At 38.7% G+C, this 13691-nt stretch overlaps 1 protein-coding gene across 2 annotated transcripts in view; it reads left to right on the top strand.

Annotated features, from left to right (window-relative positions):
* CDK14 (cyclin dependent kinase 14) overlaps positions 1 to 13691 on the top strand; it is a 336272-nt gene that overhangs the window by 194216 nt on the left and 128365 nt on the right. For both annotated transcript variants that reach the window (XM_056483748.1, XM_056483747.1), the window contains exon 11: positions 11513 to 11576. In XM_056483748.1, the coding sequence (XP_056339723.1) occupies positions 11513 to 11576 (64 nt within the window). The remainder of the gene's footprint in view (positions 1 to 11512; positions 11577 to 13691) is intronic.

Raw genomic sequence — 13691 nt, 5'->3', positions numbered from 1 at the left:
TTTTTCAGCCTTTGTATCATCAATATTTCAGGCCATGCATTTCTCTGGACCTTAATGTACTGGAGACAGAGGATAAGAAATTGTTACTCCAGTCTTTCCCCTCCTCTTTCTCCTTATGGACTACCAGTGGTACTGAAGCTCATTGTCATATATCTGTGCAAATTGTCTTCTTTTAATTTGTGTAGCCTATTTATTTAGTTATCCATTTCACCCTCTGGATTGTTCTTTATTCTGTTTTTCTGGAAAAAAAAGGTGGAGCATGATATACAGGTGTTAAGTTGTTGTTGGATGCTGCTGGGAACCAGAGAAAAAGCAGCCTTGAAGCCTTGAGTTTCTCAGCCTTCACAAGGATAAGAATTTATAACAATGATTATGCACCTGCAGGGTGTGTGAGAGCTGTGTGAGGGTCTCGTGATGTTTTGCAGAAAGTTTGTTTTCAAAGAGGTGTTGCCTTCTTGGACCAATGAGTCTTTTCTATTTTGTTTTTCACATACTACTTTATATAAAGTGTAGTATTTGTTTGAATAAAGCTCTGGGTCTCTTTTGCTTCTCCATTGCACAGGGAACTATGTTGCATTATCCTTTTCTTTTCTCACCTATAGCCTAAAATGCAACATTAAGTAGCTCCAATCATTTGAGAATTTGCTGTAATTCACTCACACTTGACTAATTATTCAGTGCAAGCCCCTTCAGTTCATATTGGAGCTATAGGTAGTATGTTCTCCAAATACTGCTGAATCCTCTCAGCTCCTTTCTCCAGTGAGGAGAGAGGATCAGTTCCAGCACTCCTGGGAAGGAATTCCATTTTGCCCAAAAGCAGTGCTGCCAAGAGCAGGAGCTGCCTGCAGATGGCTCAGAGTTTAGTTGGAGACAGGGCATGACTGCTCCCTGGTCCCTCCTGCATGGTGCTTTTGGAGCAGCTCAGAAGTTGTGGACAAAGTTTCTGAGTGCACCAATGTCAAAGCAAACAAGACAGTTCCCTGAAGCTGGCAGAGCCTCTTCCAGTTGAGATGCACCAGCTTTCACACCATTTAAATAACTAAAATGAAAACTCTTAGGTTATCTGCCATCTGCTTGTTGAGGCCACAACTGATAAATAAATAGATAAATCACAGTTTCTAATTTTTGAAAATTTTATCATCTCAACATTCTGTACTCTTTCAAAACCAACTTGATGTTTGAGCATGTACCTCATGGTGTCTGGGCAACCCCTCTTAATGGGTTTGCAAGGAAATAGGTAAAGGAAGTGTCAGGAACATGGGTAGATGTTTCAGCTAAGAATTCACTGGAAATTTCCAAAATGCTCTGGGTGAGGTGTGCTAGCTCACTAGACTGCACTGGAGGATACAGGTTCTGTTCAGCCAGCCCTCTAACAGATCTTACCATCCTCTGGATGAGAATGTGTAACTCCCTGGGATTCTGCACTGACCCCACTTAAAATGTCTCAGCTGCTTTTATAGCCACTCTCTCTCCATCAGACATAGGCTGCCATTTCCCCCACTTTCAGGAAAAAAATATTTCTGTACTTCCATTTTTCATTCTGCTTGCTTGTTCTGTGCCTGTGATTCAGAAGGATAATATAAAACTCTTTTCTTTTGTAGCAGCAAAATGCTGCTGCTTGGAGTGAATACACCAAGCATCATGCTGTGTTCTGTTGCAGGAGGCACAGTTCAAACTGTGTCACTTGAAATGGATTTTAAGTGATAAGGTTAGACATTTTTAAGAGGGATTTGATTTGAGAATTCTGATAGGGTTCAGTGTAGGAATCAGCTGGATATTTAGACATCCAAGAAGAGTACTCTTATCTGTCTATATACCCATCACAACTGGAGCTCATTATTAATGCCCTCACTGTTTCAGAAACATTCTAACACCTGAACCTGGACATTCTTCAAATGGCAGTGTGACCTGCTGCCTTCATTTTCTGCAGATTGTCACTTAAAAAAAACTGACAAAATACCCACTGCATCACTAAGCTCCATGGGTCTTCACAAATCTATTCAAAATTGAGATTATTGCAAGATCAAGACCTTAACTGGCAAAATAAGGAGCTGGCAAACTTCTGGATGATCTGATCAGATTCTACTCTCATGCTGTTCTGTGATGCTGAGCACCAGGCTTCATATATAGGTCTCAGTGAATGTTACCTCCCCTGGTTTTTAGGTGAGAAAAAGAATTTTCATGTTGCTTTTTTTTTTTTTGCCCAGACAGTGAGCTCAGGCAGCTCAGTCACCCACTCTAGTATTCTGTCTGCCTTAGCACAAGAGCTTTCTTCTGCAGGTATTTTTCTATCATAAGCAGCACGTGTCCAGAGCTCCTTTTGTGCATGTGCTGCTCCTTGGGGTGAGGAGTGCTGAGTCCTGGTGTGCTGTCACAGCCAGGCACAGTCCTTCCTCTGATGTGTGGGGACTGGGCACCAGGCCAGAGACAAAATGTTTCCAGTATCACAGAAGTGCATTGTGCATTCACTGCTTTGGAGGGGAAATGTTGCTTGGTTCCTGTGAGAACCAGTGGGGTCAGGGTCTGGTGCAGAGAAAACCCTCGTGGAGAAAGGATGTGGTCCCAAATGTTCTAGTTTGTTTAAACAGTTGTAGTTAAATGACACCATAGTGAAGAAACTTAATTTTCTTCTAGATAAAAAGGTTTTCCTTGCTGTTTTTATGGTGATTCATAGGAATATGCATGCTTTGGTCTGTTAATTATTTAACTAAGCTTTCCAGCTGAATGGCAGCTTTAAGCCCTTAAGTATCCTGATGCAACAGCGTAGCTTGGCCTGTGCCAGTGAGATTGGATACTACAACACTAGGTAGGAATTCATATGTGTTAACTGAGCCAGTTTCATGGTCTTCAAAAAGACCCTAAAGCCAGCTTTATGATCCAAAGGGAGCATTGCTTTTCTGATAAGCCAGCATTTCCAAAAAACCCTGTGTAGTGCATACCTGGAATTCAAATGAGCCAGCTGCTGAGCCAGCACAGCAGGACTTCCAGAACTACATTTCATAAAGGCCTCCCACAAGGTTTTGGCTTTTATTTTTATTCTCCCTTTTCAGTTTAAAGAAAAGAAGTCATTAAAAAAACCCTAGAAATAAATCTTTAAAGAACATGTTTAGGGGAGGACTGTCTGTTTGGGTGGGTTGTTCCAAAGGCTTTGCAACCTAGACAGGATAGGAAATGTGAAATGCAGAGTGTATCACTATTCTGTACAGAGTAAATCAGAGCAGATTTTAAAGAACATGTAAACAAGCATGACTTGTGAGCCACAGGGTCCTTCTGGCAGAAAACAGCTGTCTTTGCAGAAAAGAAAACCATTCTGTTTGTTCCCAAACAGTAAGGAAGAGACCTTCCAGCACAGCTAGCAGCAGCAGCTGCTTCTTCACATGTATTAACACCAATCTCTTCCTCAGTGAAATCATTCCCTCTGTAACCCTACTTGAGAGCTCACAGGCTCTGTCAATGCCAGAAGACCAAACTTTTCTCCTTGTGGAGGGAGAGAGAAATCTCTTGAGGTTAGCTAGAGTCTTCTACATGAATTTCCTTCCCAGTCTTTTCCTGATCCACAGCTTTGAGGTCTACAAAAGCTTTCAAAATCTTTTCTCTTCTTACAAAGGATCAGTCTTGTCCTGTTGAGATCTTGTATAGTTTCTGCAGCTCCAAAGCAGATACCAAAGGCCCTAAGTCTAGTTTAATGTCAGAATTTTTAAATTCTGATTATGGGATTGTTTGCTGATGGAAGGAGACTTTGGAGCTAAACAATCTCCTTTTACCATGCACATCATTGTTTAACTAGCTTTTGATTTGGCAAAATTGCTGCATGGCTGCACTGGTTTGAGGGAAAGTGCAGTCTCTGTCAGGAGTTTCCTTTTGCCCTTTTGCTGCTAATTTCAGATTGTGTCTCTACAGCATAGGCCCATCTATTTTCAAAATAAGTTTGCCAAATCCTTTTTCCTAGTTTATTTTAGCATTCATCTCATTCACATAAACATTTTAGTAAGAATCACTAAATTAAAAAAGCAGTTTCTTCCACCATGTGAACTTTTGTGGATGTTGTAAGTTACTAAAATAGGACCTTATGATGAAATGTGCTGACTCCCTGTAGGAAGAGGATGTCACAGTCCTGTATGAGGTTTTTCACACTTGCTTTTTCCTCATTGTGAAATTTAGATTAAATCCTCTAGTTTTGTGCTCATTGCAGTTCAGTTTGGATTATGGACAGAATTTGTTTCTAAAAGTCATCCCATCAAATTGGAATAAGCAGAGCTCTTCCCTGACTGAGCCTTCAGGGATGCTGGCATGTCAAACCCCCGTGGTGCTTTGTTGTAGGGCTGGGGTTCATCAGTCTTGCCCTGATGCTCTGCAGAGCTGTGGCACTGGGGTGACAGTTCTGCTCCTCTGTGCCAGCTGTGGCTCCCACTGGAGCAGAGCCTGGCTCTGTGAGGGTGGCCAGGCTGTTTTTGGGCACTCTCCACCCCCTCTGTCTGCCTTGTGTTGGCACAGCTGCAGTGGTGTCTCTGCCAGGGTCCCTCAGAAGGGTAGCTGTGGTTACCATGGCTATGAGGAGAATGATGGATTTACTTGTGCTGCAAATGGTATGGAAACAGTGTTGGGATAAATTTAACTTTGCAAGGCAGACAGCTTCTAAAATACTGTTTATATACATAAAGTAAGGATGGAAAAAATCACATATTAAAAAGGTTTCCTGGCAAGACTTCATTGTATTTTGCCTCTATGGGGAAAGGAAGTTAAGAGCAGTTGGGCCCTCTACTGTTTCAAGTACCTCATTTTTCATCCTTGACATAGCTAAAACAAAAATATTAGTTGAGCTTGATTTTTTTTTTTTAAATGAAGGTATGTTATTAGAATTTTGTGGGAGTGTTTTGCTTTTTTCATCCACACTGGCACATTAGCCCAAGGTTTTAGAATACAGCTCCATCATAAATCACTTCTTATACTCAAAGGATGTGGTTCAATTACCCATATATAATGGAATGATGATATTCCACTTGATGCCTGAGTCAGGCTTTTGTGGGGCCTCATTCTGTTCTTGCTGCCTCTTTTTTCACCTTAAAGAATAAGCCTCAATAACTTGCATTTTTTCACAAAACAGCATCACTTTCCTTACAGCAAAAACAGGTTTATGGGGTTCATAAGGAGGTGCCTTCTCTTTTTTCTGTTGCTGTTGTGTCCCAACCTCATCATCTGTACAGCAGGTACTTCATAAGGCTAGTGAAAGAATTTAATATGTTTTTTTTTTTGGTTTTTTTTTTTTTTTTTTTTTTTTTTTTTTTGTTAAGACCATGCTTAGATGATTTACAAAATAACTTGCAGAAGAAATACTCCAATCAGTTTGTTTTCTAACCAGCCTTGTTCCCTCTTAAATCCATAATTCCGATTTAATTCCCTGAATGCAGATCACATTTAAAATATTATTTTGTACATTACCATTGTGCACATAAAACATGGTGGCTATTGAATTTATTTTGCCTTTTTCCTTGTAAGGATCTTCTCATGACTCTGGCAGCATTTACACATAAGGAAGCAAAAAAATTATCACCTGTTTTATGCATAAAACTAAGAATAAGAATTTGAAATTCTGTATTTGTCTGTAAAGAATTATGTGTTCTTGTTTAACATTTTTTCCTGAAGAGGAATCATAGAAATTATGTTTTCAGTATGCTTAATCTGTTGCATTACATTTTCTGTATTTTTAATGTTTCACTGGTGTTTAATTTCTTACCTGTGTAGCAATAATGAAGGGATATTTTGATGACAGTTGACTGAGAAAAACACAGAAAGTTTACTAAAAATAATTTTACTAAAATATGGTTTTCAGGATCTGAACAAGGTCTTTATTACTTCCCACATGGGAAGATACTGCCTAGATTACACAATCTTACCTCAGCTGTTTTAACTTAGAATTGGCATGGATTCCTGGTTTAGGAACGATACAATTTTTGCCATTGATTTAATGAAGTAAGGCTTCAATATTCTAAATCTCAAGGACAATTAATAGGCATGTGGTCTTTACTTTTCATGAATCCAAATAAATATATTCTTGCCATCTTAGCTGATTGTTTCTTCAGCAAAAAATGAGGTGAATTTTTCACTGCAGCTGTGAACCCTGGAACTTCCACAACATTCCCAAGGGTGAAATGTGTCTGGCCCCAGTCTAACAAACCAGTAAGTGTTTTACACAAATTAATGGATGTACAGACCCTTATGGAAACTGAGCTGCAAAAGCAAACCTCTAAACTCCTGATGTGAAGGAGTGAAGGAAATGACTGGTATTGAGGCAATTCCATTTCTGACTCTAGATTTTGGATATTAAACCTGACACTCAGCTGTCACCATTGTGCCCAGCAGGCAGTGCAAGGAAGCCTCAGTGCTGTTGTCAGTCAGCAGACTCAAGTCAGCATGCATACTGCACAAATAATCACTGAATGCTTTTTCTAACCAAGTGTACTATAACCAAGTGCTAAGTTAAAGGATGAAGCTCATTCTTTGGACTTCACTGCCTCACTTCTGCTAACACAGAACTTCTCCAGATTGTGAAAGGTGTGGTTCAGATCTCTCTGACTCTACTCCTCAGGAAGGGAATGTGGCCCCAGGTGATCATCTGGACAGATGACTTACACCATTGCTCTTCCAGAGCAGAAACTCTGTGCTCAGAGGTGGCTCTGAGAGGGATGGAGCTGCTGTAGAAAAACCCTGGAACTCACACTGCTCCTCAAGAGGCAAATTTGAAGCAGTAATGTACTTTCCTCTAATGGAATGGAAAACACCTAGCTTTTTGACTAAGTTGAAAACTTCATTAGATATATGTGTTTTGTTTTGGAAGAATAGAACAGATTTTTCTTGAAAAACCAAACATCCAAAACCTCCAAATCTCACTCAACAGAGATTGCTTATTTCAGAATGGTCTGCAATGCTTATTCTCTTCCTCTTTTGAGTAAGTTGTTCTTCAAATAGCTGTAGTCTCCCATGGTAGATCACAGCCAAGGATTCACTAAATGCAGTATATTTTACCCAGCAAACAGGAAGACAAGAAAAGAAATCTTGAACATCCTTCAAAGGTACAATAAAATAAGAAAACATTTTTACATCCAGCTTGTAACTTTTTCCAGTTAAAATTCCAGGGCATTTTTCAACAAACCCCTCTTCTTTTAAAAGGAAAACTTGCATTCTCCTGACACCTTTTTTTCCTAAACTTTGTTTGTTCGTCAAGTTGACTTAACATTAAAAAAAAATTAAATTCTGCATATTACTTAACCTGATTTCCATAACTCTTGTCTAAGGAAAGGCAGCTTATTTGCATTCTGGTCTTGTCTTTCATTCTGCTCTGAATAATACCACAGGCTGCAGATTCTTTGTCTTGTTGAAATCAAACCTTCACCTTTCTTGAGGATCATCAGCTCTAACAAGGGATAAAGTGTTACATCAGTTATATGCAGCTTTGTATATTCAAAACTTGTAGTGTAAAGGGAAATGCTTTTCTTTATTAATTGTGCCAGCAATTGGGAAAGAGCTGGTAGGAAAGATTTGCACTGCTGCTCATCTAATACATGGCAATAACATGGGATGGTTTTGCATTTGAAGCAGAATACAGGACAACATGACTAATTGTGTTGGTGCAAAGCTCACTGTAAACTAATTATTCCCTTGTACACAGGGAATGGTGAGTCCTTGCAAAACCACATGCTAACCCCCAAATTTTTCTTACATTAAAAAAACAAGGCAATGCAGTAGCCTTTGATGCATTTTTGTTGCATTTCCTAGGAAATCTTTCTATTTCATGCTTGTGTGTGGAGATTTGAACAGCAGGTTCTGTTTTTATAACTTTCTGCCAAACCCTAATGATATCAACTGGCAGCACAGGTATTTGACCTTCAGCACCCTGATATATAGTAAATCTGTCATTTTTATATAAAGAGACTTCTCACCCTACAAATGGCATTAGAATCTGGTCCTGATTTTTAATGGCAAGTCTCAAATGAGAAAAATCATTTTATATACATTTTCAGAGAATAAAAGAGCCCAGAATGTTGTCTGTGGTGTGGAACAGCAGAACCCCAGTAGATTTTGGAGTCTTCTTTGCAGAAACCATAACCACCATGGTCTCTGGAAAACATTAATACTGCATTCCAAATTTTAGGATTGTAGATTAGTCTTGTGCTACTAATTCAATTTAAAGAAAATAGGATATTAAACAATGCAAGCTGAATGCTTACCTCGCTGAGAATCAGATTATCAGTAGAGAAAGCAAACAAGTTAGTCTTATTTTTTCAAATAATTCTCAATGCTAAATAAAAGGGTTTTTCCAGTATTAAGCTGAGGCTTGATTGCTGTGACAGCAGTGGTTATTTTCATGGTTTTGGTACGTGAAATGGAAAGAAAAAATGTTAAAATGTAGAGGAGGCAGAATTCCTGGTGGCAGCTTGGGCTGAGAAGTGGTGGACCATGAAAGCTGGGGCTAGGAGGTCACCTGTAAAATAACAGCTCCTGGTGTTCAGCTGTTGTCTGGGTCTGGATAATCAGTCTTCACTGCTAAGTGACAGTGTGTTCCAGTAAAATAGAAGGTTGTTGGGTTTTCCCTTCCTCTCCACCTCCCCTGTCCATGTTGGTGACTTAATTCTCTCTTGTAAGCTGCAAAACAAGGCAGATTCTTCTCCACTGTGGTTCAGTGTGAACCCTCTTTGCTTTGTTTATGGCAGTGTCAAAACTTGTTCTTTGGATTGCTTAATCCCACTCATCAGAATGGGATTGATTGCTGCTTAGGAGACTCACTTACAAGGGGATGCTTACAAATCTCTTTGTGTTGACTTACCTGTGGGCAGTGACTGGTCCATCTTACCCACAGGCACAGTTGTTTCACCTCTGCCCTCTCCTCCTGGTTTGTTGGCTGTCACATACTGTGACTTTCTGTATTGCATATGCTAAAAAATCATGTGGAAGAAGTGTGATCTTATAGTGTTTGGACCATGCATTAAAATAAAGTGTTTGGATCCTTGCCTGGACTGCCACTTGTCTCTACCTTAAAAATTGTTTGGCTTTTAGATGCTAGGAAACCTGCAGTTGTTTTCAGCCTGACTGCTGCCCTTGAGAGAAGCTGTAAATATTGTAGGTGATTTGAGTACTCCAATGCACAGAACTTGCTTGTAGCTGGCTCCTAGATACTGTGGTGGCAGATGGGCTAGAATATTATTAAAGAAATGGATTGGAAAACTAGTGAAACAAGAAACACTGAGTCAGGAGATCCTTTAAAAGGTAAAAATTACAGATTTTGTTAGCTGGTTTTAATTTTCATCTGTACACTCCCATTGCTGCCTCTGTCTCATCTAAAATAAAAGGCAAGTAAGAACATACCTTTAGAGGAATGTAGCTAATTTTTTTAATGTTCAGAAAAAAATATATTCATAATCAATATATCTTATTTATTAAGGGAATGTTATTTTGATTCTCTGAGAGGGGTTGCAAAGTTGAGAACCTTACTTCTAAATCAAAATTGATGCAAGAATCTCTGGTTTTGATGCACGGGCTCCCTCTCCTGGTCTAGGAGGTGCCTGGCACCAGGAGCTTGATTAATGCAGAAAGTAAGTGGAAGTTATTTGCAAATTGATTTTGTGACTCAGTGTTGACAGTGTCTCCTAACTTCCTCAATGTTTAATGACAGCATTGTGCTCTCTCTAATAGCAATAATGAGATGAACACTGGTGTTGTGATGAATCAGGGTTGCAGGGCCAGGTTTATCTTATTCAAGTGCCAATTAAGACATCACAAGGACTGAAAGAAATGTGCTACAAACAATATTTACAAATAAAATCAGCGAATTTGCATACCTAAATAACTAAGTGAATGTATACTCTATAGTTGCACTGATACTGTCACCTTTGTCACCTTAGTGCTCTGCTTTCCCTCTACTGATCATACTACATCCAAGTTGGACTGTCTGCCTATTGTATTTGATTGTGGACAAAAAATATCTTTGGATTAATATTCTTAGATTAGAAAAATATTACTATTTTAAACTGCTCAATAAATTTGAGGCCATAGACTCATAAAGCAAACCTCATAGGTAAAAATTGTATCTATTTTAGAGGTCACTTAGTTTTGTCTCAAGTTTTTAAGCTCATTTCTAAATCTAATTTAATAAATTTCTGGCAGAGTTGAAGAAAAACTTTTTGTGTTTTACCTTGCCAGTCTTGCTTCTAAGAATTTTTTTTTTATTTTATCAACAAGAGCAAATGTTTACACAACTTAAGAAATGAAACAAGTATTCTGGAGTGGTGTCCTTCCTTTAATGCTCCTAATTCATATCTATCGCACCAAACAAAATTAAAATAAATCTCTTCAGTTCCAAATGATTTGGAGTAGATGTTGTTTCTCACATTTTTTGGGTCACAGATTTTCATGCTAACTTTGGTCTTGCTTCCTGCTGAGGTAAGTGACCACAGAATGTCACCTGAAGATATGCAGGTCCAAAAGTTTTATTCAGATGACCTGCAGTGCAGATAGGGGCAGAGCTGGGAGGAGCTTTTGTACATTGATAATGCAAAACAAGCACTAGACTAATATGAATTACTTTCATTCAGAATATCAACCTGTTATTCTAGGGTTTAAGCTTATAACAAATATTCAAAAGAATCTAGCATTTTCATTCATGTTAGAAATTGAGTGTAAATTTTTGAAAAGAAAGATCCTACTAGTGAAATATTAAATTCCGTGGTTCATTCAGAAATGTGATTCTAGTTAATTTAAGTGTTCCTCCTGACTTTACTTAAAGCAAGTCTTGACAGTTATGTGTTATGAAGCAAAACCAGGTTTGGGAGAACTACTTATAGCAGTTCTCTCACTTTAATTACTACTTGTGTCAAAGGCATGGAGAGTGAACTTTTCACGTGAACAGAGAACATAAGATGCATGTGAGAAGTGTAAATACTTTGATGCTGTAAGTTGGTCTGACTTACTTTACAAGAAGGAGGAGAGTGAATAGAAACAAAGCATAATGCACGAGTCAGTAAAGTCTGTATCTCCTAAGAATTTACTATTTTTATGTGTATTGCAGCCACATTAAAATAACAACTCTGCTGTGCATTCTTGTTCATGACACACTCTTGATCATCCTCTTTACCATCTGTGTAAATCTCCTATCCTAGCATCTATTCATTATCTTTTTATCTTATTTAAGTTTCTAGGGATTGAAGTTATTTCTGAGTTAAATTGTCTAGCCTCTGTAACACCAGTGCTCTCAGATAGCTTGGTACTTGTCAGTGAAAAGCAGCTTTAACATCCCTTGGTTAAACAGTGTGACAGGAACACAGCACTCCCACCTGCTTTACAGACCCAACTGGTACCTTGGCAATATTGTAATCATTTAACCTTTTGTACCTTCCTCCTCCTCCCCATCCCCACTTAAGAAGCCTATTTGAAGTTTAGATTGTGCTTTCTACAGTGCTATGACTTGTTAAGTCTTTTCCATTAAAGCAATGTGGGGTTTGTTTTTTTTTTTTGTGCACAGGTACTCGGAACACCAAATGAAGATACGTGGCCTGGAGTCCACTCTTTACCCCATTTCAAACCAGGTAGGTTGAAGCACCAAGTTCCTCCAAATTCCCTCTCTGGAAGTACACACAACAGAGAGAATTACATCCCTGACCACAAGTGATCAAAATGACCTGGTGTGCCCTGTGTGAACTGTAATGCACTTCAAGCTACTTACTTTTTATTGTGCTCATGGTGGGAGATTTTCTTTCATTTAATTCCTTTGCTTTCTTTTTGTTTTCTTCTGTTTGTTACAGTATGAGCCCTGACCTGCTTGCATTCCTCAGCCACTGAGTATTGTACCTTTCAGACTGCTAGTGTGCTGATTCTCTAGTCAGGATTACTTTTCAGAGCACTGACCAAACTTTGACAAATATAAAAGAAACTAAACAGTAGAGAAAAGAAGTTGTGAAAGCTGAAGTTATTAACAGATCATCTATTAGTATCTTTCTGCAAAGACTCAATTTTTTAATATGTGTTGTATTTGCAGTCGTCATACTCTGTAACCATCCTTGAAAAACTGTTTCACCATCTGACACCTTTTTGTGAGAGAGGGCAGTTTGTCTCTGAGAGAGTAGGAGGATGTGCTATATATATATATATATATATATATATTCATTATGCTATATATGTATGCATGTTTTTGTATGTAATATATGTAGTCTTGTGAACTTCTGAGTGGGGATCTATGAAATATGTTTTTTTAATCATGGCAAAGCAGGTGAGTGAGTAGGCAGATGAGTCAGAGGAGTTGTAAGGGGCAAACAGATCTAGATAGCTCTCAAAATAAGAGAGAGAGAAACAAATATATTGTAGGGCTTACCCTGATAGAAACATAAAGCCTTGAAAGAAAGGAATGCAGACAGTTTCTTGCACATTGATTTTCAGTCTCTGTCCTACTGCTGACTTACTGCTGTATAGTGAAATCACACTCTAGTGCTATCTAGTGAATCAGTAGAAACTTCTTTAACAGTCTTTCACTAAAATACTAAAAATGCTACAGTGTTCTTCCCTTAAACAGTGTTCCATTAAGTTTACAAGCTTTTGTGTTTCTTATTCTTGACACTGATTGAAAGGTGGGCAAATACAGAATGCTTACAGAAATGCAGTGGTCTGTAAAAGCAGCCCAAAAACATTGGTTTTAGCAAGAATAGTAAAGAGAATGGGAAGGCCTGAAGGTGTCAGTGGCTGTTCTTTGGGTTGGTTTGTTTTTCTTTTTCTGTGAGATACAGGAAAGTTTTGAACAGTAGATGGCAGCCAAGAAATTTCCTGATTTCATTTTTCGGTTTGGCTTCCAAGTGTGTCAAGGGATGTGGGTTTATTACCACAGAAGAACATCAGGAAATAAATCCACTGTAGGCACTTCATTAAATCTAATTTTTATACAGGCATTGTGTTAGAATTGCTCTTATTTTCTCCATCCCAGACTTTTAATTTTTTCAGCTATGAATACATAATATTTATAAAAATGCAGGGTGGGGAGAGGAGAAAAGGTGCCTACAAGACAGAAAATAGTCACTCAGTATTTTCACCATTTCTGCATGGTGTGGCCTTTGTTCTCTCAGATCCTTTCCACATCTGTGAATATGTAGATTTTTAAGTCAGAGTAATTACTATTATTGCTGCAATCATTTCATCTTTTTAGGGCCTGTTAGTGCAAAGCACTGAGCTCCTTCATTCCCTAGCACTGTGGAGGTCTGGGAGCACTCAAAAAATAAAATCCCTGTTCTGTACACATACAGTGTTGTGCACCCTATATCCTTGATGACCTTGGTAAAAGGATTTTTGTTTATCTTATGGTTCCTTATTTGCTGTTTTTAGAAATTACAGCAATAGAAAGCATCATCTAACTAGACAACAAAAACTGGCTTGCATACCCCAAAACTGAGTAACTGAATTTTAGGTAAATGTGGAATTGTTAGAGCAGCAAAACACATCCCTCTGGGATCATTCTGGGGTGCCAGCACCTAAGGTGTGTTCTGCACAAAATGCTCTGACCTTTGGGCTGGGCTGGAATGAATGCTCTTTGCTCAGGCCATTAGGGTTGTTGGAGGTGTTTGGTCAAGGATACCAGGTTCTCTGTCTGTTCTTAAAAATGTGCTTTCCTTCATGCTGTTGTGTGCACAAAAGATTTCTGGCTGTGGTAAGGCTGCTGC

This window comes from Oenanthe melanoleuca, chromosome 2 (assembly GCF_029582105.1).
Source record: "Oenanthe melanoleuca isolate GR-GAL-2019-014 chromosome 2, OMel1.0, whole genome shotgun sequence".
In the NCBI taxonomy this organism is placed as follows: domain Eukaryota; kingdom Metazoa; phylum Chordata; class Aves; order Passeriformes; family Muscicapidae; genus Oenanthe; species Oenanthe melanoleuca.
This window is presented reverse-complemented; position numbering and strand designations above follow the sequence as displayed.